The sequence below is a fragment of the Chrysemys picta genome, chromosome 5 (genome assembly GCF_011386835.1).
Source record: "Chrysemys picta bellii isolate R12L10 chromosome 5, ASM1138683v2, whole genome shotgun sequence".
NCBI lineage: Eukaryota > Metazoa > Chordata > Testudines > Emydidae > Chrysemys > Chrysemys picta.
Window position 1 is genome coordinate 11,182,609 of NC_088795.1, and position 25,317 is coordinate 11,207,925.

General features: G+C 49.8%; 2 protein-coding genes across 4 annotated transcripts; one reads left to right on the top strand and one right to left on the bottom strand.

Annotated features, from left to right (window-relative positions):
- Positions 1 to 1,300: 1,300 nt before the first annotated feature.
- Positions 1,301 to 24,888, bottom strand: DCTN6 (dynactin subunit 6). Of its 3 annotated transcripts, XR_010601203.1 has the most exons (8): positions 24,742 to 24,888; positions 8,985 to 9,049; positions 7,131 to 7,236; positions 5,725 to 5,813; positions 5,232 to 5,376; positions 4,802 to 4,849; positions 2,604 to 2,746; positions 1,301 to 1,759 (listed from the first exon to the last, which is right to left on the bottom strand). XR_010601203.1 is itself a non-coding variant. In XM_065595913.1 (7 exons), exons 1-7 carry the CDS (start codon positions 24,768 to 24,770, stop codon positions 1,661 to 1,663), a joined length of 579 nt encoding a protein of 192 aa, XP_065451985.1. In that variant the 5' UTR covers positions 24,771 to 24,853; the 3' UTR covers positions 1,301 to 1,660. The 3 variants fall into 3 exon arrangements, 2 of the variants coding, with proteins under 2 accessions (XP_065451985.1, XP_005284036.1); XM_065595913.1 differs by lacking the exon at positions 5,232 to 5,376 and having other exon boundaries at positions 24,742 to 24,853; XM_005283979.4 differs by lacking the exons at positions 5,232 to 5,376; positions 24,742 to 24,888 and adding an exon at positions 10,703 to 10,829.
- On the top strand, positions 16,967 to 22,559 carry MBOAT4 (membrane bound O-acyltransferase domain containing 4). The gene is made up of 3 exons (XM_065595914.1): positions 16,967 to 17,215; positions 20,081 to 20,305; positions 21,477 to 22,559. Exons 1-3 carry the CDS (start codon positions 17,097 to 17,099, stop codon positions 22,438 to 22,440), a joined length of 1,308 nt encoding a protein of 435 aa, XP_065451986.1. The 5' UTR covers positions 16,967 to 17,096; the 3' UTR covers positions 22,441 to 22,559.
- Positions 24,889 to 25,317: the final 429 nt, after the last annotated feature.

The following is a 25,317-nucleotide window of genomic DNA, read 5'->3' on the forward strand; positions in this document are numbered from 1 at the left end:
GGCTAGGCCAACTCTAAAAAAAACCTTGGCTGCTGAGGAGTTGGCCCATGTGAAGTGTCCTGACACTGACTTTGGGTCTCCTCACACCATCTGCTTTAATGGCACTTGGGAAGCTTAGCCCGCCCCACTGACTCCTGAGCGGGTTTGCTGGGAGGGGTCCACACTGGAACGTTGTACTGGTGTAACAGGGCAGTTAGGGGTGTGATTATTTACCTATGGAGTTATAGGAGTACAGCTCCTAGTATGCCTAACCCATCCCCAAAATGTCATTGACAAGGTGGCATGCCCTCAAGCATTCAGGTTGATAATTTCAGAACTGATTTAGGGTCTCAGACCCACAAATCCCATTAGAGTTAACGTCTAGCTCCCCTGGGCAGCTCTCACCCTCTCTACTATTTTTAATAAAGACAACTTTTCACCAAGAAAATGAATTCTGGGTTGAAGGATTGGTAAATGTCTGCAGGTCTCGGCTAAGGTTCTGTTCCAGGCTTTGGGCACTTTTCAGTATTCACTCCTGAGGTCCTTCCTCTGAAGACTCCATTGTTCTACAACTCCCTGTGAGTGCTGACACGGTTCAGTACACACAGGACAGGGCTCCTTTTGTTTTAGGAACAGCGTCAGAACAACTCATTGATTATCGAATATACCATTTCCTGAACTAACTTCTTTCCAGTGTTCTAACACACCGTTTAACGCAAAAGTATTAAATCATCAGTCAAAGGATCGGAGATGGGGCTTTGGTTCAGAAAGACTGAACATTGAATGATGTTTTTGAAATTTCTGAAGTCTATTTAAAACAAACAGCAGAAACCTTTCGCCAGCCATTCTCCCCAACCCCCCCACTAGAATAGGAGACGTCCTCGAGGCTCTGCCAGGCCATAATAGTCAGGGTAGCATCACAGTAAATAAATGGAGGAGCTGCCTCCAACACTATACCTGCCTCTGGAAATTTCCACCACGTGCGTCTGACGAAGTGGGTATTCACCCACGAAAGCTCATGCTCCAATACGTCTGTTAGTCTATCAGGTGCCACAGGACTCTTTGTCGCTTTAGACAAACCAAGTGCCTTTTCCACCACCACCACCCAGGGGGCAATGTCAGAGCTGAGATAAGAGCACAGGAGTTAATCTATTTAGACTACCGGTACAAACTGTGAGCCCCTGGAGGTGCTAACATAACACCAGTAAATAAGAACTGGTATTATTGGCAATCCCTGCTAGGCCAGGATGCCTCTAGTCATTTTGACATTCATCTTGAAGGCTTTCAGCCAATAGTAAATAGGACCATTAAAATGAAGAAGTTGGGAGGGTAACACCTTTATTAATAGCATAAAATAAGCTGTGAAATATTTTCTAATCATCTGCCACTTTTGTGCCCCTTTGAAAGACAATTTCTGTCCTACATCACCAGAGTAACTGGTGACATTATTATCCAGAAGGAATTGTGTACAATATTATAACCAAGGCAACCGCCAATCAGACTTCAGATCCAGATATTTTACTAAATATAAATAGTAAAAAACAAAAACCGTTTTCTCCGAATGGAACGCATGAGGAAGATCGGCTACTTCCTGTGTGTATGGAGTGCTGGAAATGGAGGGGAAATTCCCAAATCAACTCCTTTTGCCGATGAGGGAATGGTACCTTGGGGGGAAAAACGCTCAGCTCTTTGCAGGAGTAGATGTCATCTTCATGGTCTTCTTTAGATGGTGATAATTTGGCAGGATTTTCATCAAGAAATCCAGCTGCAGTGTTTGTGGCTAGAAGGAACAACATATAATTAGACAAGCACTGGCAAGGGGTAAGAAACAAAGGCATGTTAAACACAGTGGAGTTGGCTCTGTAAGTAAGGCACCTAATTTAGACCCCAATCCTGCCCCAAGATCTGTATGGGCAGACTCCACCGATGCCACAGCACTCCACCCCAATGCAGGAGTCTGACAGTGCAGAGCCAACTGTGGGACTGGCACCTATCTGTGTAAAGCCAAGGCACGTGGACACTAACATGCTTTAGACAGGTCCTGGGCCAAGGTACTTGGATTACTGTAACAGCACTGCAAGTTATGGAGACTAAAGGCTGGACGGTTAAACACAGACAAGTAAAGGGGCATATGCACAGAAGCTTAACCTGAGTGCAGAAGTCATATGTCTATGCTGTATTGGGCAGCTAGGGGGAGACACACTCCAGATATTTTCTGGATGACAGGCCTTCAAAGTCTGGCCCAGTGAATTCTGACATACTGCAAACCAACTGTATGGAAGGAAATTAAATTGAAGCTCCCAGTGAAGGACCAGAATATAGTTGGTTCAAAAGCTGTCAAGACTAAATGTGCGCCCGGAAGAGCAGAATAGTGAACCTCAAAGGGGGCCACTGGCTGCTGCCCCAGAGGGACTATGCAGGGTTGCCAAGGAGGGCCATTCTTTGGAGTGACACACGGTGTTTTCCTGCTGGAAGGAAGCTCTGCAAATCTGGCTCCCAGCCTTTGCTTCCCCCTCCTGGCTCCCATGTTTAGCAGCTCTTCTCTGCTTCAGCTGAATGGAAATGAACTGCGTGGCTCAGTGAGGAGCGGCAGACCGCATGCCCTGGCAGTACAGGATACCCACCTGTGGCCGTTCGGTCTGCACTCGACGAAGGCACTTCGCGTCATAGATCACGGTGTTCTCCGGGATCACTTCATGTGTGTTGATGTTGCAGCAGGCCCCGATGACGCAGCCACTGGTCAGAATCACATTCCGACCAACAACGGCTGCAAAACAGAGAGAAAAACCCTTGCCGTGGCTGGAAAGGGGAGGCAGAGACAATCAAAGCAACCAGAGCGCTGCGAGCCAGGACAGGCAATAGTCACACACATTCAAACTGCCATCCTGGTCTCAAACACTCCTTTCGCTTGCCCAGCCCTCTCTATCCTGACTTCTATCAGCCTTCACGCATGCTCCAATAGACCTGCCTCCCACTCGGTTCCCTTCACGTAACTGCACAGTGCTCGCACTTTCATGCCCTGGTCCCTCAGGGCAACTCAGCCGCTTCCTCATCCGATTGTGCAGGAAAACCTTCCCTGCGCTGCGACCCTGTCACAGATCGTCTATACAACATGCAAATCAAATCTAATGTATATCACTTCAGTCTCACAGGGAGGAAGCTGCATTCACAGTTACCGAGTGTGCACACAGCTGCTCTGGAGTGAGTCAATAATCCTGTGAGGTGCACTCACTGCAGCACCCAAGGGGGGGGGAGGGGTGCCACACAACTGGCTTCATGCTATCTTTGAGCCCCTTCCCACCCTGGGCACAGCCCAACTTAGTCTTCATTTCACTCCCATGTCTCCCTTGGTTACCAATCTCCGTTTCATATCTGTGCAATTATCAGGAGATGTCCTCCAACAGCCTGCAGACAACAGAAGTTTAGCTTTCATAGACTAGCATCCAAAAGTCAAAGTCATTAGAAAATTCACTTGAAACTCTTTTGATCCCAATTCAGAAGCTCTGCAGCAGGAACAGAAGCCACCGCTGCATTCGGTCCCTCTTCACCACTTTTAAGGCCAATTAAATGTTGCTTTCAAATTGCTGGGCTCTGTGCTTTCAAATGGGAACGCTGCTAATTGACTGGAATCACAGGAGTTAGAGATGGCACAAGCCATTCAATAATGTAGTCCACCCCCCTGCAAGGGTAGGGGATAGTCCACTGGGAAAAAAGGTGTGGTGTTAACACCAGCATGTTACAATTCTAGTGCAGACAAAGGCAGTTGTAGTTTTAACACATGCTGCTTGGTCAGCTTCCTGACCAGGGTTTACCTTGACCAGCTATCATGTTACACACACCTTTGCCCCTTTCCCTCCTACTGTACACATGGCCTGAGAGAAGACTTAACAGATGCCAAAGCAATGCTGCACTAGATCAGGGATCTCAAACTCAAATCACCATGAGGGCCACATGAGGACTAGTACATTGGCCCGAGGGCCGCATCACTGAAACCTTTTCATATGATACAAACGTATAGTCAAAAATGAAAAAAAAATGAAGAGTAATATGGTATGCTATTAAAAGTCAATATATTAGCTGCTTTAAAACTGTAATACGAAGAGCGGTTTCAATATAATATAAACACCTGTAACTATTCCTTATCATCATCATCAGTGTTACTGATCACATCTACACTAACAATCTATCAACATAACGGCAGGAACTTTTTAAAGTAACTATTCATACAAAAGACGTTGCCACTTTTAACAAACATTCTTCCCAACTGCTCACAGCAAAGAATCATACATGGTGAACTTCATACCTCAGACTGCTCGTCTAGTCCATGAGGCACCGCCTCTTCCCACCCCTTCCCCAAAGTCCCCGCCCCAACTCCACCCCTCCCTGCCCCTATTCCAACCCGTTTCCCAAATCCCCGCCCTGGCCCTGCCTCTTCTCCACCTCCTCCCCTGAGAGCACCGCATCCCTGCTCCCTCCTGGAAAGTCCTAAGTGCCGCCAAACAGCTGTTTGGCAGCAACAAGCGCTGGGAGGTAGGCGGAAGAGCGGGGATGTGGCGTGCTCGGGGGGGACGTGGCGCGCTCAGGGGTGGGGGGGCAGGGGGAAGAAGCTTGGCTGCCGGTGGAGTCGGCATCTATGGCGGGCCGCAGGAAATAAATATGGCCTGCAGGCTGCATGCTGAAGACCCCTGTACTAGATCTTACGCAACAGGCAAGTACATAAACCCCCTGGCTTTAACAGAACACAACATAATGGAACAGGCATCTAACCTGCCAAAGAAGTGTTTGATGATTTCAGCATGAAGACACAATTAGTAACACTTACCTTTTGATTCAATTACGTTGTTATCTCCCATTTTCATTGCTTGTGAACCTACAAGTTATAGTTAAAGAAAATATATAATTCTAAGCCCGTATCTCAAATTCCCACCAACAAATACCCACATAACCCTTCCTTCAAAAACATAAATCCACAACCCAGGAAGCAAGGAAGGTTCTCATGGACCTACGCGTGTGTGTCCTGCACTGACTTTCATTGCTTAGGGAGGACACTGAAGTTATGGCTATTGGATTCCAACAAGACACGCCGAAAGGCCTATAGTTTGACAACGTGTGGGAAATTACTGCTGCCTAATATTTCACCTTTTTCTTTTCAATCACAATGAATCCAGAAAGATCTTGTGCTTCCCGTGTCCTGAAAGCTATAAAGCCCCCATGTTATTTCATATAAAGTTGTGTGTTTTCAAATGACTAACTTGAGTTTCAAATTCAAACCACAAGAGTCGCCCTCTTCTGACTGAACACAAATGGTCTCCAGATCCTTCAACGCTGCGAACGAGAGCAGGTTGTGGCCAGTGCACATATTTGTTTTCCTTGAGGTTCTTCTTTCTAGCTCCCAAGCTGGTGTAAAAACAGATATGTAAGGACTGACACGGAATACAAACAAAATCCTTGGATACACGTCCCAGATAGGTAGCTCATCAAGAGATGCTACATGAGCTAATGGACTAAGGAAGGGACTTCAAAGCCCCAAATTCTAATCCTTGTTCTCCCATTGACTTGTTGTGTTAACTTGGGCAAATCACTTAACTCTTCTGTGTCCTTTTTTCCCCTCTGTAAAAGGGGAATAAAAGTTAACTGCCTCACAGGAATGGAATGACAGTTAGTTAACGTTTGTACAGTGCTTTGAAAATATAGAATACTAACGTTTTCAAGTTTGCGTTTTACATCACTGCTTAGCAAGGATACAACAGCCAACTTCAAAAACATTATAGGTGCCAATGACCATTGGTTTTGCTTCCACCTCCTCCATGTCTGGTGAAATATTTTCAGGATATCTGCAAGAGGATTGAAGAATACATTTAGAACTTGACATTCAAAGGGTAGTGTCTCCTTAGAGATCAAGTGAAAGGAAAAAGGGTCCTTCCCTGGAATCTCTACAGCATTTTAGATTATTAAATCCTACACATTTAAACAATCTCATTTAATTTTAAACATACAGTTGCTGGTTTACTTGTGCATTTCTCCCAGCCTGGACAATGAAGAAAGACTAGTCAATTTCTAGATTCTCATGCTGTCACTGAATGCTGCAGTGTTTAAGATACAAACAGAGCAGAGGAAGGAGTTAATCTGAAGGAGAGCTGGAAAAACTTGAACTGTAAATAACCATGGAAACATTTCTAATGAGCTTCAAAACTTTTGTAAAATGTTGTCTTGACCTCAAGCCTGCTGTGAGGGTTGAGATGAACCTCAAATTCAACACAGCAAGCTCAAAGCCAGTTTGAATCTCAGTAGTGATGAAATACTGAGAACACAGAGAGGGACGAAGAGGACTGTTTCCTAAATCATAACATCCTTATACGGCCTCTCCGACAGGCCATTTCAGAGGGAAACACAAAGCAGGCAATAGTAACTTACGGACCCCAGCTTTGCTGTATGACTGCTGCTCCACCATACTGCTATGAAGACAAAAGCTGCTCAAGCCCCGGCCCTACCTACACGCAGACAAATCTCAAGGAACGTGCTGCAACGTTTAAAGCTAGCAATTTCAAAAGGGTTGACCGTCTGGTTTTTATGGCGTATCTCCCATTTTTATCATGAAGCTGAGGGAAGAATTTTGCAGGCAATTTTTTTTTCTAGACAAAGTGACAAATGTATTTTACAAGCACAAATGGGAATAATTTGTGTTTCTAACATGGTGATGAAGGTTTCTCTCCCTCTCAGGCTGTGTAAACATGACCTTGTGGTTGAGGAGGTGGGCAGACCAGAGTCTACAATGATAGCAGTACTGGGTTGAGAGAGTTTTAGGGCCCAATGTTGCATTGAAACCTGGGCCAGCTCTCTCCTGCCCCCAAAGATTATAACTGGTTCCAGACAGCTAATACTGTGCAGCTGTGGCAAGCGTCCCCATTTTTGGTAAATGAATTAGAGTGACCGCCCAGGAGACTCCAGTCCTCTGCTTAGCCCAGAACAGGTACAACACGGGGAGCCACAGCTGAGGTTTCCCACTCACTGCCCCAATCTGGAGGGACAAATTCTAGGGCTAAGAGATAATCTATGTTCTTTCAGTCCTGAGCCCCCTGCTGAGACTGCCAGCGATGGTATTAAACATAGATATTTGTGTCTTTAACAGCATTGGAAAGATTCTTACTAACCCATTTATGATCAGTGTCTGCTCTTCTATGAGATTGCCTTCACCAATCACTATTGGTCCTGCTTCTGCAATGATTCGCGCTTTAGGGTGAATCACTGTCCTAGGTCCTGTGGAAACAAGATAAGCTTGTTACTAGCAGAATCTAAACAACTGATATTACTAAAAACAGAGAGAAGGCCCCAAGAGGGGAAATCGTTTGAAGATGTGTCATATGTGCTTCAACATCACAAGAATTCCAGAAACAAAGGAAAGGGACATGGACATGATTACCCGAAAAACATAGGAAAAATACATTTTAACTCAATTGAGAGGCAGGATGGACTTGTGGTTAAGGCACTGGCCTGGGACCAGATCTGCCAGTCTCCCTCTATGTCCTTGGACAATGAGTATCACCATTCAAGAATGTCAGCATTCAAAACAAAATCTAAATGTTAGAAACAGTTCAGGCTGTGCATCTCAAATAAGAATGCCAAGCAATCTTAGCCCTGCTCCTACAGCTGTGGCCTGAATAAATATGCTCACACCACTATCTCCATCCACAACAGTTTCATTTTATCAGTGACCCCAGGAAAGCTAGACTACTACAACCTGAACTGGGTAGTGGGTGGGCTATGTGAAACTCTTTATGGTTAGACAAATACAAGATGCCTTCCTCAGCCCAAGTTTCTGATTGGCAAAAAAACACACTGAAGGCAGTAACTGCTCACTCTGTATTAGAGGCCTAATCCTGCCAAGCGACATACATAGAGAATGGAACCCTACAATTCCAATGGCCATTACACACAGAGATGGCATGTCTCCATATACAGGATTCATGTGCCCAGTCCAGAAATTAAAGAACATGAGAAAAGCAAAGGCCAGGCACTGATCCTGCTTGCTGTTCTGCACATGCACAGGAATCTGCCTGCAGAAAAGCTAGGTGGATTGGGGGCTTAGGACTAGAGATGTATATGCATGAATCAAATGATAAAAGCAATGTTCTGTGATGCGCATTTTTGATACTCTACAAGAAGAGGTGTTAGGCTGACATCTCGACAGGGCCAGAGTTTGAGTTCTTGTTTGACAGTGCAAGCTTAATTCAGCATTTCTTGGGTTTCCAATTTAAAACACAACAGGACCCCACCAATTCTTGAAAGGCAGACTTCATGTAGATATGTGCATGCACCCTGAACTTTCAGTAAACAAAGCTTTTCTGTGGGGAATTACACTATGCGAACTGTGGTACCACAATATAAAGAACAAAAAAAAGAATTTAACTCTCACTCCTGCAAATGCTTACATGAGTAGCTTTATGCATGTGAATAGTCCAATGGGGCTGTGTGTAAATTATGCAAGTGTGTATGAAAGCGGAGCCAGTTTGAAACCTACCACTTTTCTTCGAAGTTGCCCTCTAGTCTATATATATATATATATATATATATATATATATATATATACACACACACACACACGACTCGTGTAAAGGTCTGAGCAGCTCAGACGGTGAGGGCACTGCAAGTGGGTGCTCTGTGACAGGATGTCTAATGCATTTCACAGTGAGTCAGATTGCATGTGCCACTCCTGAGGTCTTCACTGTGTCAAAGGAAATATTGAAAGCTGTGACACCAAGACAGAATTTACTGCACTAGTCTTCACTTCGGGCTAGATTTCCACCACAGAGGCCCAAGCATTCCACAGATAACTTACTGGGAAAACACATGGTCTTCTGTCACTAAATCCTGGGTAGTTATTGACTACCAGAGACCTGGGGCTCCATACACTACCTTCCGTTTTCAGAAGTACTGATTCAAATTCAATAGGGCAGTGCTTCTGGGGAAGAACAAGACAAAAGCAGCAGCACTGTAATCTCTCTTACCGATAGTTACATCTCCCCTGATTTCACTTTCCACGCAGACAACAGCTCCAGGAGCAATCTTCACACTGCAACCAAAAGTTAATATTAAAAGAAATAAACATAATGCTTTTTAAGGCCAAGAAAGAAGCCTAAGAAAGCTGGGTAGATTTGTTCTAATGGATTCCATCCAACTTGCACCTATACTCTCAACATTTTCACTGAATTCCACAGTTCAGAAGATCATACATACATTTAAAGAGACACTTGAGAGTCACAATTTATAACTCTATAAACCAATGAGAAAAATCCTCGGGGCTCTAAATGTGAATTTTTAAAATCTATCACTCTGCCAAGAAATGAAAGACAAAAATAGCAACTCTTTCTAGATTCATAAACACCTCTGTTTTGCATTTCCTCTCATCTCTGCAGCACTAACTAAACAGAGATGAGCCAAAAAGTCTTAGTCATGTGATTACAGGGAACATCTCATTCACACACAAAGAAAGGAGACACTGAACTGCATTGAGATGGCACGGGAGACAGTAGCAGTATTTAATATTGATCAGACTCAGGTCTTGAGGTTATGTGATAGTGCAACACTTCAGCATCCAGAGATAGGATGGGACAGGAAAGAAAGTGAACAAGATAAGAAATGGACCTGAAACAAGTTCACATCTGCAGGCAGGACCGTGACCAGCCAAACAAAAGTATATGTACATAGTGTGTCAGGGCATGCAGTGGCACATCTCTGGTAGTCCCCATCCCAATTTCTACCAAGATGGAGACTATATATACAGTTGGGGGTGGGCGGGGGCGAGGTTCAGGTGCTGTCTAACCTGTGGAATTTTAGAAAACCCAATGGAATTTCCTACAGGATGGATGTCTAAGGACACTTAAAGACAGCGTTTATGCAATAGCTGTGTAGTCTCTCTCTTCCCCACACCCTACATGGGAGAGCTAGTGAGGTGTGGGGGTCTCTTTCCTCCCCCCCTTTACCTGGCAGGGGAAGGGAACTGTAGGGTGGGACAGCTCTTTCTTTAGAGAAAGAGAAGCAAATGGGGTGCTCCCTGGCTAGGGCGCTTCTTCCTCCATCAACAGGAAAGGCTTGACGCCCCACAGTTTCTTCCACCAACCACCACCTCTCTTTGACCTGCTTGCATTTCAGACACCCCTAACTCACAGGGCCAGCACCCCCCCCTTAGCGAGAAATGTTTCCAAAAGACATTGGAAACACCTTTCATTACAAGGCACGTTTCCCAGTCCTTTACTCATTCTCATGGGTCTTCTCCGATCCCTCCTGAACAGAGGAACATCTTTCTTGAATGATGGACACCAGGGCCGGACACCAGGAAGTCCCCATACCCAGTGGGGGGCCTTTCCAGACAGACTGCTGTGCCCCTTTCCGGTCTTGCCCCCGCCCCCCAGCCGCCTCCCGCCCCCCAGAACTACACCGCAATCGCCGGGATAGAAACACGGGTCTTCCATCCCCACAGCCCGCGCCCCGCTGCCCCGGGCTGAGGCCTGGCCCCTGGGACCGGGCCCCGGGCCCGCACTTGTGACCCCCCGTCCCGGGGGCGGCGAGGTTGAGAGACGCGGACCTAGGCCAAGCTCCGGGGAGCTGCCGGAGCCCGGGGCCGGGGAGCGGCGTTACACTGGCAGGGCCGAGCTCGGGCCAGCGGCGGGTGTTTGCCCAGTGACCGCTCGCCCGGGCCGGGCCGGGGTGTCAGCGGCCCCCTCACCTGCTCTGCGTCCTCTCCGCCATCTTCCCCGATCGGCCAGCGACTGCTCGGCCTGCGCGCCGGGCGGGGGGGGCTCTCGGCCTCAGCGCTCGATTGGCCTTCCTGGCCGGGAGAGGGGCGGGGCCGGGGCGGCTTCGGGGGTCGCTCTGCGCGCTCGCCCCTTTGTGGGCGTGGTCCCGCCCCTGGGCGGTGGGGGCCTGCCTGGCGGTCCAGGCTGGGGGTCCCCAGCAGAGAGGGACTGGGGGGGTTCCTGGGGGGGGGGGTTCCAAGCAGGGAGGGGCTGTGCAGGGGGGCAGGCTGGGGGTCCCCGGCAGGGAGGGACTGTGGGGGTGCCCAGGAGGGGGACAGGCTGGGGTCCCCAGCGGAGAGGGACTGGGAGGGTTCCTGGGAGGGGGGCAGGGTGGGGTCCCCAGCAGAGAGGGACTGGGGGGGTTCCTGGGAGGGGGGTAGGGTGGGGGTCCAAAGCAGGGAGGGGTTGCACAGGGGGGCAGGGTGGGGTCCCCAGCAGAGAGGGACTGGGAGGGGTGCCCGGGAGGGGGCAGGCTGGGGGTCCCTAGCAGAGAAGGGTTGCACAGGGGGGCAGGCTGGGGGTCCCTAACAGGGAGGGGCTGTGCAGGGGGGCAGGCTGGGGGCCCCTGGCAGGGAGGGGCTGTGTGGGGGTGCCCAGCATGCTGCTCTGCAGCCCCCCCTCTGTCCTTCCCAGTCCCTGCCACGGTGCCCCTCTCACTTTCTCACAAACGGGGTATTCCCACGTGAGCCCCATGGCTCAGTGCTGCCCTGGGCTGCTCCTCCCTGTCTGCAACAGGCGACTAATTCTCAGACTCCCAGTGCTGGCCAGGGAGGAGCAGCAGTGAGGTGGACACTGCACACAGTACCGCCGTGTGCTAACAGTCCCTGGGGGGATGGCAATAGGAACTGAGGCTGGAGCTATTCAGGGGAAGTCTATACTGCACCTGGCAGCAAGCCTCCCGCAGACTTGTGCTAGTGCTGTTCAAGCCAGCATGCGAAAAATAGTGGGGATGTGGCAGCTTGGGCTCTCAAGCCCTCTGGGTCTGAGGTCAGTGGCTAGCCGAGCCTCTGCTGCAGCCACAACAGCCACGCCACTATTTCTGGCATGCTAGCGGGAGTCTGTCTAGCTGGGCTGGGGACCCAATCCCAGCCAAGGGCTCAGGTGTTGCAGTGCTGGACATAGAAACACCTAACTAAGCACCCTGCAGACTCCTCAGTTCCAAGTTAAGTGCTCAGTGCCCTGTACAGTGCATGGGGAGAGAAAGGGATTTCCAAAGGCCAGGACGTTAACTCGGGAGCAGCCTAAACTGGTCATTAGGAAATGCCAAGGAGAGGGGTGGGCCTGAGCCCTGCCTCTCAAGGAGAGTTGGTGCTGTACCTGCCCGGAGTCACAGCTGTGAACCCTCTCCTGAAGTTAGGTGTGTCAGGTCAACCCTTTCTCACACACACACACACACAAAAAAGGGGGGAGAGGTGGTGTCCTCTTATAACCTGTAGCTCAGTGGTTATTGCACTCACCTGGACTGTCAGAGAGACAGGGTAAGTCCCTGCTCTGCCATTCTCTTGCATGCCAGGTGGGTGCCATAACCGCCAGGCTATTGGGTATTATGGGCTGGGACTCTCTAAATCTCTCCTGTTGGTCATAGAATCTGAAATGTAGGGCTGGAAGGGACCTTGAGAGGTCATCGCTGTCAGCTCCCTGTGCTGGGGTAGGACCAAGTAAACCCAGATTGTCTCTGACAGGTGTTTGTTCTACCTGTTCTTAAAACCCTCCAGTGATGGGATTCCACCATCTCCCTTGGAAGCCTGTTCCAGAGCTTAACTACTCTTAGAGTTAGGAAGTTTTTCCTAACATCTAACCTAAATCTCCTTCCATTGGGTCGAACAATGTGATGCAGTTGTTGAAAAGGCTAATATTCTCTGATGTATTAACAGGAGTGTCAGACACGGGAGGGGATTGTCCTGTTCTAGTTGGCACTAGTGAGGCCTCAGCTGGAGTACCACATCCAATTCTGGGTGCCACGCTTCAGGAAATAGGTGCACAAATTGGAAAGAGTCCAGAGGAGAGCAACAAAAATGATAAAGGTTTAGAAAACCTGACCTACGTGGAAAGATTAAAAAAGCCGGGCCTGTTTAGTCTTGAGAAAAGATGACTGAAGGGGAACTGAAAAGGAGTTTTCAACTATGTTAAGGGCTGTTATAAAGAGGAAGCCATCAGTTGTTCTCCATATTGACTGAAGGTAAGCCTATCTATTTCCTGAAGCGTGGCACCCAGAATTGGATGCAGTACTCCACCAGTGCCAACTAGAGTGGGACAATCACCTCCCGTGTCTGACACTCCTGTTAATACACCAGAGAATGATATTAGCCTTTTCAACAACTGCATCACATTGTTGACTCATTCATATGTGATCCAGTATATCGCCTAGATCATCCTTTTGAGCAGTCCTACCACCTAGCCAGTTATTCTCCATTTTGTAGTTGTGCATTTTATTTTTCCTTCTTAAGTACTTTGCACTTGTCTTTATTTAATTTTATCTTGTTGATTTCAGATCAATTCTCTAATTTGTCAGTTGTTTGGAATTCTAAATCTGTCTTCAAAGTTCTCCCAGCTTTGTGTTATCTGCATAATTTATAAGCATATTCTCCACTCCATTATCCAAGTAATTAATGAAAATATTAAATAGTATTCAACCCAGGACTGGCCCCTGTAGGACCCCACTAGATACACCCTCTTAGTTTGACAGTGAACCACTGATAATTGCTCTTTCACCAGTTGCACACTCATAGTAATATTGTTAATAAACCCGTACTTCCTCGATAGGAACATTTAGAAACAGCGGCATTTCTAAAGCCTCCCTTTCACCCGAGTCTTCTTTTGGAATCACCTTTTGTGGCAGCCTAGACGACACTGGCATTCACATTAATTCTGTGCAGTCGGTTGTTCTGATAGTGAAGTTATAATTTGCCAGACAGGAAGCCCATGGTTGCTCCAATGCCCCTAGTTTGCAGTTTGCAAATATGTCAATGGGGTGTTATCTGCAAAGACTGCAAATGAGGCTGCGTAAGATAATGCTGAAACTTTTCTGTTACTGCCCAGATGAACGCTAGGAATTCCAATTGGAACAAATTGTATTTCCCGTCTTTTTTTTTTTTTTTTTTTTTCAGATCTCTTTAAGCCCTGACTTGCATAAGCAGTAACTCACTCCCTGCCACCTTGCTCCTGAGCAAGAATAGCTCCCAATCCTTTGTTGCTGGCATCAATGTACACTCTAAAGGGCAGTTCATAATCTGGATATACCAGGATAGGTGGTTGCACTAGGGGAGATTTCAGTTCTTCAAATGCTGCACTATGCACTCCATTTTACCGGGGCAGCTTTAGAAATTTTCTTACCTCCAGTGTTTCTCTTAGCAGTTCATTCAATGGCAGAGCAACTTTAGCAAAGTGCTTAAGAAATCAACGGTGATAACTGACAAATCCCAAGACCGTCTTGTACTGTAGGGGCAGGTATTGGCCACTCCTCTACCACTTTCAGTTTCTCTGGATCAGTAGCCACCATATGTCCCAGATAGGTCAAATACCACATGCGAGTATTGCAAATGTTTCTCAAAGGATTTTGAATATCTAGTGATGTCGTCTAGATACAATAAAACAGTATCAGGGTTCTCAGAGCCCAGGCAACGCTCTACCAATCTCTGAAATGTCCCTGGAGCGTTACATAACCCAACGACATTCTTGTAAATTCATAAAGTACCACGGGTGTTACAAAGGCAGTTTTTGTCTTCTGGCACCATGGGAATTCGCCAGTACACTTGCTACATCGATCGTAGGGAAGAAACTTGCTGACATTAATGCCAGTAAGGAATCATCAGTTCTAGGTAAGGGATAGGCATGTTATGGGTGACTTGGTTCACTTTTCAGGAATCTACACAAAAGTGCAGTTTCCTGTCTTTTGTCTTAACCAGCACAGTGGGCACAGCCCATAGACCGTGACCCTCTTTTGTTACATTAGCTTCCAACACCTCTTTTATCCTTTCCTACAGCAGCTGACCCAAAGCAGGAGCGATTGCTAACTGGAGCATGTACTGTGGTGGGTGTGGTGTCCAGTATCTGGGTGGCACACCTGAAATCCACAGGATGTTGTGAGAAAGCTTTTTCATGTTTCTTAATCAACTGTACTACTCTGCAGATGCTGAAGGCATTCCCAAGTCTATTTTCTTGGTCCAGGCTTATGGGTCTATCCCACCATCCTGGATCACTGTCTGCAGGTGTCCCACTTCCCCAATCTGTTCCTCAGGCACCAAGGTGTCATCCCAACCTATGCACATCAGAGGCCTGGCCACATCCCAGGCAAATGCCTTAATCCCCGCACTATTGGGCATAATCAATAGCAGATCAGGCAGTTAGGTGTCTAAATCCTGTTGTGGAGCTAACCCTGGGAATATAACATCACCCTTCCCTAACACCACCTGCCATTGTCTATGCCAATCACCCTTCTGGTTCATCTCCTTCAATGGACCACTGCTGAGCCCCTGTGCAGCACCGCTGATCCAGGGAGTGCGTGTTGCTGCGGCTGGACAGCAGGGGAAATGCACTGTGATCAGCCTGAGGGACTGTGTAGTGCTCGAAGGGGGCACGTGGCTATGACACCTTAACTGTACGTTGCCTGGTTTGCTGATGTCTGTGTTTTGTTTGCTCTTGGAACGCTCACTTTTATCTTTGGGGGTCTTTCCTCTGCATGCCCTGGTTTGCCAGCCTTTGAGAGGAGTAATAAACTGTCCTGCTGTGGGAGGAGCACAGGGCAGTGCTGAGTGCCAGTTACCTCCCCTCCCTGGGGACAAAGTGATCTGTAAGTGAATGTGTAACCACTGTTAAACTGACCCTTAACTTACTGCAGATGTAGGGTGACCAGAGAGCAAGGGTGAAAAATCGGGACACTGTTTTCAGGGTAGGGGGCATAGGTGCCTATATAAGACAAGGCCCCTAATACTGGACGCCTGGTCACCCTATGTATATGTGCACCTGGGGTGAGTGTTGGTGCAGGGTCCAGCTTTCAGAAATGCCTAACGGTTGCCCTGAAATTCCCAGTCCCGCAGTTGTGTTACCACCCAGGGATGGGAGCACCAGCACGTTTATTGCCCTGAAATGGCCTTTGGGGACCTCGCAGAGGGGAAGGCTCCTGTTCCATATTCTCATTTCTCACCTGTAGCTGCCAACAGCTTCCTGCCATCCCTGCATGCTGTGAATCCCCCATAGAAATAAAGGCCTGGCCGGGACGAGGGAAGCCGGGAACAGCCAGCTCCACTGGCATGTCCCCTCACCCCCTTCGAAGGCATAGTCATCGCCACCACTTGGAGCTGAGGGATTCGGATGAAGCAGGACATCCACTATCCTTCTGTTACATGCAACAAAGCCAGCTGGCTAAATGCGTGTCCCGGCCTCAGGCGTTCCCTGGAGTGAGGGACTCTCAGGACGGCACTCGTGGGGAGCAGAACTACAGAACTGGCTGCACCGTGGCTTCTGGGTGCATGGCTCTTGCCTGCACATTTTGGAGCTCTCTGCTCTACATTTAGGCCAATGTTTTAAAGCCTAAAGTTACACACCTGACACCATATTGGAGGTAAACTGGCCAGGGACACACCCAAGGCTGCTGTGACTGACCCTGAGATCGTGGGAAGGGAAAACCTGAGCCTGACGCATCTCGGGGTGCATGCAAGGAGCTGTTGTGTCTCTGTATTGCTTCTGAACTCCTCCTGCAGCCTTGGCAGCAGGCCTAGCTCATTTGCTGTCTTTCCACTGGCTCCTCCATGCCCTTCCAACAGCTTGAATGTGACGCCATCCAGCGGCAGGGGCGGGGGTATGAGAACACAGAGACAAAGCAAACGCGATTGCCCTGCTTAAGCCCTCAGATAATTGCTGAAGTCATTTCGCCCATCGTCAAGGTGCTCCGATAGCTTGGTATTTAAGCTGCCTGTTGGAAAAGAACGCTCGCTTATCTCTGCGTGTAACGCTCCCTGGGATCGAAAAGCTCAGGAACTTAGCAGCCCAAATATGAAGCAGCATGTTTTCCATGTGAGCTCAAGTCCTGGGACGAAGGCACTTAGCAGAAATGGCATTTACGAAAACAGAGAGAATATTTTCCTTTTCTTCTTGCTGTATCACGGTGTGCCAGGCCCCCCAGTTCAGATAACCTTGTTTCCTGAGCACGCTGGCTTTGCGCTCTGACAGACACATTTATACTGCTTATCGGGGCTTTGGCTTTAACCCCGCCTTCCTGCCCCATATAAACAGAAGGGGGAAAGACGGGAGTTTCAGTTCTTCATCCAGGTGCCCCAGGAACTGAAGACCATCGCAGAATTAACTCTCTTGAAAAGCAGGCTCTCAATGGATTGGGCAAGTCCGCTTGCTCTTCACCCTATAGCTTTCTACCAGCTGGTTGCGTTTCCATTTGCCGTTTCCTTTCACTATCTCTGCACCTCTGGGTCTCTCTCACTAAATGCCAGGTATGCGTTCATGTTTGCTTTAATTCCATGCTCATGACCTTTGGTGATGTATTCTAGGCTAAGTGCAGGTTTCACAGGTGAGGCAATTTTGCTAACCTCTTTCCTAGGGAAGGGGAATGGGCACAGCAAGGGTCTGGGAATCAAAACTCTCTGTATCTACTCATGATTGACCTTATCACAACCTCTGTGTGCCTCAGTTTCACCCCATGTAATTAATGTTTGTCAAGTATTTTGAGATACAGCCCTGGAGAATCACAAAGTATCATTAAATGCCTAAAGACCTGCAAGCTACAGCAGATCCGCCTTGAAGATGCAGAGATTATATGAATCCAAATCACAAGTCATGTTCCAAGGAATCAGTGAAGAACTTGTGACCCTCAAGTGGGATTTTCAAAGGCACCTAAGTGACTCAGAAGCACAAGTCTCCCTGACGTGCAGAGGGACTAGTGTTCCTGTTAGGTGATTTATAAAACCTCACTTCTGCAGTTGGGCATGAAGGCAGCAGTCACGGGTTATAATCTGAGGAAAGAGTGGGGAGAGGAAATCAATGCACCAAGTTCACTCAGGTCTTCTGGAGTTAACGGGACTTGCAGGTCAGTCAAGTGATACAGTAACTCCTCGCTTAACGTTGTTCCTGAAAAATGTGACTTTAAGCGAAACGATGGTAAGCGAATCTAATTTCCCCATAAGAATTAATGTAAATAGGGGGGGTTAGGTTCCAGGGAAATGTTTTTCATCAGACAAAAAACTATATATTATATAGATATACACACAGTATACATTTTAAACAAACAATTTAATACTGTTCACAGCTATGACGATTGTGAAGCTTGGTTGAGGTGGTGAAGTCAGAGGGTGGAAGAGGGAGGGATATTTCCCAGGGAATGCCTTACTGCTAAATGATGAACTAGCATTCGGCTGAGCCCTCAACGGTTAAAACGTTGTTAATGTAGCCTCTCACACAAGGCAGCACAAACACAGAGGGGAGACAGCATAGCAGACAGAGACAGACACACACCAGAGATGCACACTGCCCCTTTAAGTAAGCTGACCCACTCTTAAGTGCATTGTCTTTTTAAGTGGATCAGGAAGTTGAGACAGCAGCTGCTGCCCCAAGCTCTCTCTGTCTCTCTCCCTCTGTGTCCCCTCCCTGCTCTATATGGAGAAGGGGTAAGCGGGGTGCAGGAGCAGGGAGGAGGGGGACACCTTAACATTATCCACCCCCCTGCACAGCAAGCAGGAGTCTCGGGGAGCAGCTCCAAGGCAGAGGGCAGCACATGGCAGTGGGGGGAGGGACAGCTGAACTGCCAGCAGTTGGTAGCCTGCTGGGTGGCTGCAGCACAGGGGAGCTGGTAGGGGGAGCTGATGGGGGGCTGCCAGTCTACCCTGGTTCCAAGCCCCCACCAGCGAGCTGCAATGGGCTGCTCTTCCTGCAAGCAGTGGACAAGGCAGGCAGCTGCCAAACGATGTTAGAAGGGAGCATTGCACAACTTTAAACAAGCTTGTTCCCTAATAGATCAGCAACGTAACAATGTTAACTGGGACGACTTTAAGTGAGGAATTACTGTACAATGAACCAAACAGAAAGCCAGCCGCTGGATTCAATGCACAAGCCTACATTTTCAGAGATGCCAAGCACCCCCTCTCCCACCAGCATGTGAGGGCACTGCAGGTCAACAGCACTTTTAGAAATCAAGTCACTTTGAGTTGGATGCCCAGGTTGGACAGTTTGGGCCAAAGCCTCCCCTGAGGATTTGCCAGCCTGGAGAACACATACAAGGTTCAAATCAGAGCGAGGACTTCACCGGAGCCCTTTCTGTGTGTCTACCATGGACTACAGTCCTCTGGAATCTGCCTGGCTGGCTAGCAGGGCAAACTCACAAGTGGCACCTGTCTCATTGGGAGGTTAGAATGTGGCATCCTCCACCCTGTCAGTCACAGCAGCGATCAGGTTAGATGCGTATCTAGGCTGCACAGGTACCCGGCCTCTAAAGGGTGGAGGGACAGGAAAAGATGGGCAGCTAAGGCAGAGAAAAGCATAAGACGATGCTGGTGGTAGGTGAGTCCCTGGAGTTCAGAGAGCTGGCAATGCTCAGTGCCTTCGTGCTTGTGACGATCAGCAGCATGGTGCTCTGTTAGGGTTAGGAAACTACCCAGGGAGGCACAGCTTCAAGTGCCCTGATGGTTTCCCTCTGCCCCTGGGTGAGTGCCAAGCTCTGTCAGGAAGAGCGGAGCACAGCAGTGTGGGGAATGTCTCGCCTGCTGCCCAGGAGACATTGTCGGGTTCAGAGAAGAGTGTGTGGCCAAGACGGGTGATGTCAAACACAGCCGCACTGGCGTGGGGAACTAAGCCTCCATTGGCCCAGGGACGATGTTGTGGCAGGGCTGGCTAACGAGCAGGGCTACGCTGGTGAGTTTGTGACGATTTAGAGACAAAATGTACTTAACCCTGAGAATCACCAGCTATTACTGGCATTGAAGAGCCTCCAAGGAGGGAACCCAGCAGGGCTTGGGTGGAGGCAGGGGAGAGGGCCTGGAGAAAACGCAGCACTTGGCCAGGTCTGCTTTGGGGTTGGCGGAGGGATGAGTCTGGAAATGAAGCAAGAGGAAGGCAGTGCCATGAGATGTCTGGTCCTCAGGGACCCTTTGTTAGACCACGGAAGCGGCACTGACGAGGGAGGATGGAGGGCAGTGGAAGGGGCAATCCGTACAAAGGCAAGAAGCTACAAGGGACGGCAAAGCCAGCCCAGGAGAGAATCGAGAGCCCCACCTCACCCGCAGGCTGTCTTAGTGCTGGGCAACGCCAAACCCACTGAACCTCCACGGCCTCAGAAAGCCTTTGCAAACATTTCTGATTTCTTCTAGGTACGCCTTGCTCCTGGTGGGAGGCTGCCTTCTCGCGTGTGCTGCCATGGGATGGTACGCCCTGCTGCTCTTCATCCCCACCTTCTGCTCCGTGGCCATTTTCCACTCAGTCGGCCCACTGCAGGTCCACACATGGGCATTCGTGCTCCAGATGTCCTGGCAGACTCTCTGCCACCTGGGCCTGCACTACAGAGAACATTATCTGCAAGGAGCCCCGTGCATCAGGTATCAGGCAGCAATGCACAAGCCCACCTGTTTCCTCAAATGACACAGCCTGGGCCAGATTTTGCATCAAGACTTGTCCAGAGTTTTCTGGGCATAACCAAGAGCAGAATCTGCATGGTTCCTAGAGGCAGTCATACTCCCCTGAGGACAGTCCATGTCCCTTAACACCATGCCCTCTCTTCTCACCTGAAATGCTATAGCAAGCTGTCTCGGTATTTCACAAAGCTTGTCTTCAGCATTCTAGGGAGAAGATTTCCCCCACCGTTTAACAGCCTGGTTCTTGCCTTTTCTGTCTCATGCTCAGCACCTTCCAGAGTCATTAAGGGCTAAAATCAGGTGGCCCCAACTTTTCCATATACCAGATGTGAAATGTTCATGACCTTTCCAGCATTTGCTCGCCAGGCCGGGCGCTCAGCGTCCCCCCAGGGCAGCACTGGAATCACTTCTCGTCCATCAGGATGTCAGTCTGCTCCCAGCCCTGTCCTGACTCAGCTGTCCCACTTGGGCATCCCACGCTCTGACTGCGCACTGGGTCCGGCCGGCTCCTCCTGGCGAGATGCAGGGACGGTGCCAGGCACGTTCAGGGGAACAGACGGAAGCAGAGCAGGCCCAGTGCAAATAACCAGGCAGTCACTAAGCATGCTGAGGCTTCAAGGTCCGGGTGTGTGGCGTGGGTATTGAGATTGGTGCCACAGGGCTCGCGGAGTCCATTGGTTTTTGCAGACATGCAACAGGGTTGGCTCAGCCATCCGTACAGCTGCGTAAGGCAGGAAAATGAGAGGGGCAGGGCAGTGGTTAGTGGCTGCGTATTAAGTCGTGTTTGCAGCACAGAGAGGGAGGCCGAGGCAGAGCTCCGCCCGCTATGACCTGTTGTTTATACAGGCCGGGTCCAGCCCCATGCAGCCAGAACGCGCCTCAATCCACGCCAGCGCAGAAGGGGCTGAGGCTGCAGCTGCCCCCTGGCAGTAGCGGAGCTGGAACGGAACCATGTTCTGGCACTTTTGCAAGGTCATGCCGCGTGGAGGAGGCCATGTCGCTCGCGGGCGCCCTCCGCACAGCGTGACCTCGCACGCAGCACCGCTACGAGTCCATTCAGGGCGACACCAGCCCTGGCGTGCACTACGGGACCCCGCTCACCGCCACTCCGCTTGCTCTCTCCCCCCCCTTGCAGGTTGACAATCGCCCTCTCGTCGCTCATGCTGCAGACGCAGAAGGTCACATCGCTGGCTCTGGATATCCACGAAGGGAAGGTGACTATGGCAGCTGAGTGGGGGGATGGGAGGGAGTCACTGCTGCGGGCGCTGCCTCTATGCAGTTACCTGCTCTTTTTCCCTGCCCTGCTGGGAGGCCCGCTATGCTCCTTTCGGAGATTTCAGGACCAGATCCAGGGCTCATGCGCTTCACGCCCCACACCTCCCTGGAGGGCTGCAGGCCAGAAATGCCTCCGTGCCCTGGCTCTGCACCTGCTGAGAACGGCTGTGAGGAGCTGCGTGGCCCCGCTGGCCCGCATGACGGACTGCACCGGCTTTGGCTGCGTGTTCGTCATGTGGCGTTCCGCCTTGCTCTTCAAACTGGCTTATTACTCCCAGTGGGTGCTCGACGAGGCTCTCCTCAGCGCAGCGGGCTTTGGGCTGGAGCTTGGCCATGCCCCCGGTGCAGAGGCTGGCTGCGGTGACCTCTCTGATGCAGACATATGGACCTTGGAGACCACCAACAGAATAGCCCTCTTCACCAGGACCTGGAACAAGAGCACTTCCCGGTGGCTGAGGAGACTCGTCTTCCAGCGCAGCCCGGCCCAGCCCCTCTTGGCCACCTTTGCCTTCTCGGCCTGGTGGCACGGGCTCCACCCAGGGCAAGTGTTTGGCTTCTTGTGCTGGGCAGCGATGGTGGAGGCCGATTACCGGATTCACCCTTTTCTCCGTTCACTTGCAAAGTCCTGGCACACCAAGGTGCTGTATCAGGCCCTGACCTGGGTCCAGACCCAGCTGATCATTGCGTACATCACAGTTGCGGTGGAGATGAGGAGCTTCTCTGCGCTCTGGCTGCTGGGCGCCTCCTACAACAGCTTCTTCCCTCTCCTGTACGGTGTTTCACTGCTGTGGCTGGTCGCGAGAGCCAAAGAAAAATGTGTCTGACCCACACTATTCTCCCTCCCACACACACACTATTCACCAGGAGCCATAGAGCGTAGGAGAGATGGAGATTGCCCCCTTGGTAGGGAGAGGTTTTCTCTAGGTCTAGGTATGCCCCTAGTCCCCCCTAAACCCATCATCTCATCACATAAGATAGACTCTCACATTCTAAGGCCAGGAGGGACCATTAGATCATCCAGTCTGACCTACTCCATAGCACACACCAGAGAACCTCACCCAGTGATTCCTGCATCCGGCAAATAACCCAGGGTTGGATCAGAGGGTATCTTTTAGAAGAAGACATCCTGTCTTGCTTAAAGGGTCCAAGTGATGAAGAATTTAGCATAGAATCATAGAATCGCAGGGTTGGAAGGGACCTCAGGAGGTCATCTAGTCCAACCCCCTGCTCAAAGCAGGACCAATCCCCAACTAAATCAAAGCATGTCCCTAGGTAATCTGTGACGTTGATCAGATACCCTGACTGTTAGATATTTGCATCTTATTTCCATTTTGAACTTTGTTGTCTTCACCTTCCAGCCACTGGCCCTTGCTAGAGGGGACAGATGGGGATTGGGGGAGGAGTGTCCATATTGTCCTTTCATTTGAACCAGTCCTCATATGGCAGGATTCAGTTTCATTTATGTGAGTGGAGCAGGTCTGCTAAATAGTTCGTGAAGAATGAAGTACCCCCAGGCCCGGGGTGTCTGAGCAAGGGGGCGTTATTAGCAGATAGGCCTCCCAAAAAAGACCCACTGATAACTTTGGGCACATCTACACTGCAAAAAACCACCCATGGCAGCGAGCCTCAGAAGCCAGGTCAACAGACTCAGGTTCACAGGGCTTGCGCTGTGGTGCTAAAAATAGCAGTGTAGCTGTTTCTGCTTGGGCTGGTGCCCGGGCTCTGAAACCAGGCAAAAGGGGTGGGTCTCAGACCCCGAGCTCCAGCCTGCGTGGGAACAACGACACAGTTATCTTTGCCACTGTAGCCTGATGCTGAGTCTGTATCCCCTGGCTCTGAGACTTATTGATGCTGTTGGGCTTTTCTTGCAGCACAGACATGTCCTTTATTTCTAGCTCCTGCCTAACTCGCCATGTGACCAGCAGAGCCCGCCCTTTTCAGCAAGAGATTCCAGTGTGGGGAATTCCACATTCTGTCCTGGGCGCTAGCCATGAGTTCCCTGGGGCTGCACAATGTAACTGAGGGTGCAGGATGGCTGAGTGTCCAACTGCACCTCTTTTAGGGGTTCCTCTTAACAATACAAAACAGAACCTGCTCAAGTCCCAACCCAATAAACTGAGAAAATTAAGCTAGGGTGACCAGATGTCCCAATTTTATAGGGACAGTCCTGATTTTTGGGTCTTTTTCTTATATAGGCTCCTATTACCCCCTTCCCCCCCCCCCCACACCCCTGCCCCGATTTTTCACATTTGCTGTCTGGTCACCCTAAATTAAGCACCACTCCAGGCTGACTCTAAGAGGCGATATTTTCCCTCTCACAAGCACCGAGTCTGTGTATTGCAAAGAAAACGTTCAATAAAAAGGGGAAAGGAACCCAGCGTTCATTTGGGAAAACACCACAACCATGATTCGAAAGTATGTGACCATGAGCCAACACCCACCCCAGAGTACATTGGGCCGTGTCCTTTGCCACAGTGTCTCCCCCTTGCAGTGTGAAAGTCAGAGGTACAAATGCTCCTTTAACCTGTCATTCCTCTCCCCCTTCTCCCCCACGGCACCCACTCACAGGTGCTGTCCTTGGTCAGCGAAGACCCAGAGTTCAGAGGTATGTTCACATGAATTCACCGCCCACCCCCGGCCGGGTAGGAGTTGAGCCAAGTCTCAGCTGCTACACTCACCACTACAACTGGCTCACAGCTGCCACTGTTCACGGAGCTGCCACTGTTGTTAAACTCTGCCGCCACGGCGCTATGGTTTGCTCCGCTGCCGTCATCCCTCTGCCACCACAGTCTCTCTGCTGCTGCCCCCTGCCACCACAGCGTCTCTGCTGCAACGTTACATTCTGAGGTTCCACCACTTAACCCCCTTCTCAGAGATTTCAGAGGGCAGCAGGGAACCACACTGCTACGGCAGGCTGTACAGTCTCTTTCACCGTCCAACAGCAGGTATAAGGCTCAGCACCTGGTTGTCAGTGATTTCAGCTCTACTGATCACTGAACAAAACAGGGAATCTCAGTTAAACCTACTCAGTTGTCTTTAAACAGTGGAGAGGAGAGAATCAAATGGGGCCTGGCTTCCTTAAGTCAAGGCCCGCATCACCCGACAGAAACATCTATTGTTCCTACCTTCTCTTTCCTTTACTGGCACTTGGCATCCTGCTGAGTGAGCGAGATTCAAGTCAGGGAGATCCCTTCAATCAGGGCAGGCGAAGTACAGTTCTGACCCCCTTTACTCATACAATCAGGACAACAACATTTCATTGCCCCTGCACTCGAATGACGGGTGAAACCCAACACCAGCCAAAAGTGATCACTTCGGCAAAGCAGCCCCATCGTGCTGCGCGCCCAGGTAGTGTAAGTGTGTCTATGCAAACGTGGGCTGTTCCTGAAGCCTTGTCCCTCAGTTCATCACTAGAGGTCAGGGGAGAGCTCATTCAGCCCCTGCTTACATTTAGATAGAGCAACGTTTTCTACTGCCATGTACCTGGTATTACACATGCTGCTTGATGACAATAAAGCCATTCTGGGGCAAGTGAAGGCTATTGATAAGAAACCCATGAACCATCAGATCCCACCTTCAGACGCCCCTTGCCATGATGCCTGTGGAGCCCAGCCAACCAAGGCCGAGCTAGATCTGTCCCCCGACCCTCCTGTACCTCAGTAACTCCCCATTCCTGACACTCGCTCACCCCACCTCAGTCC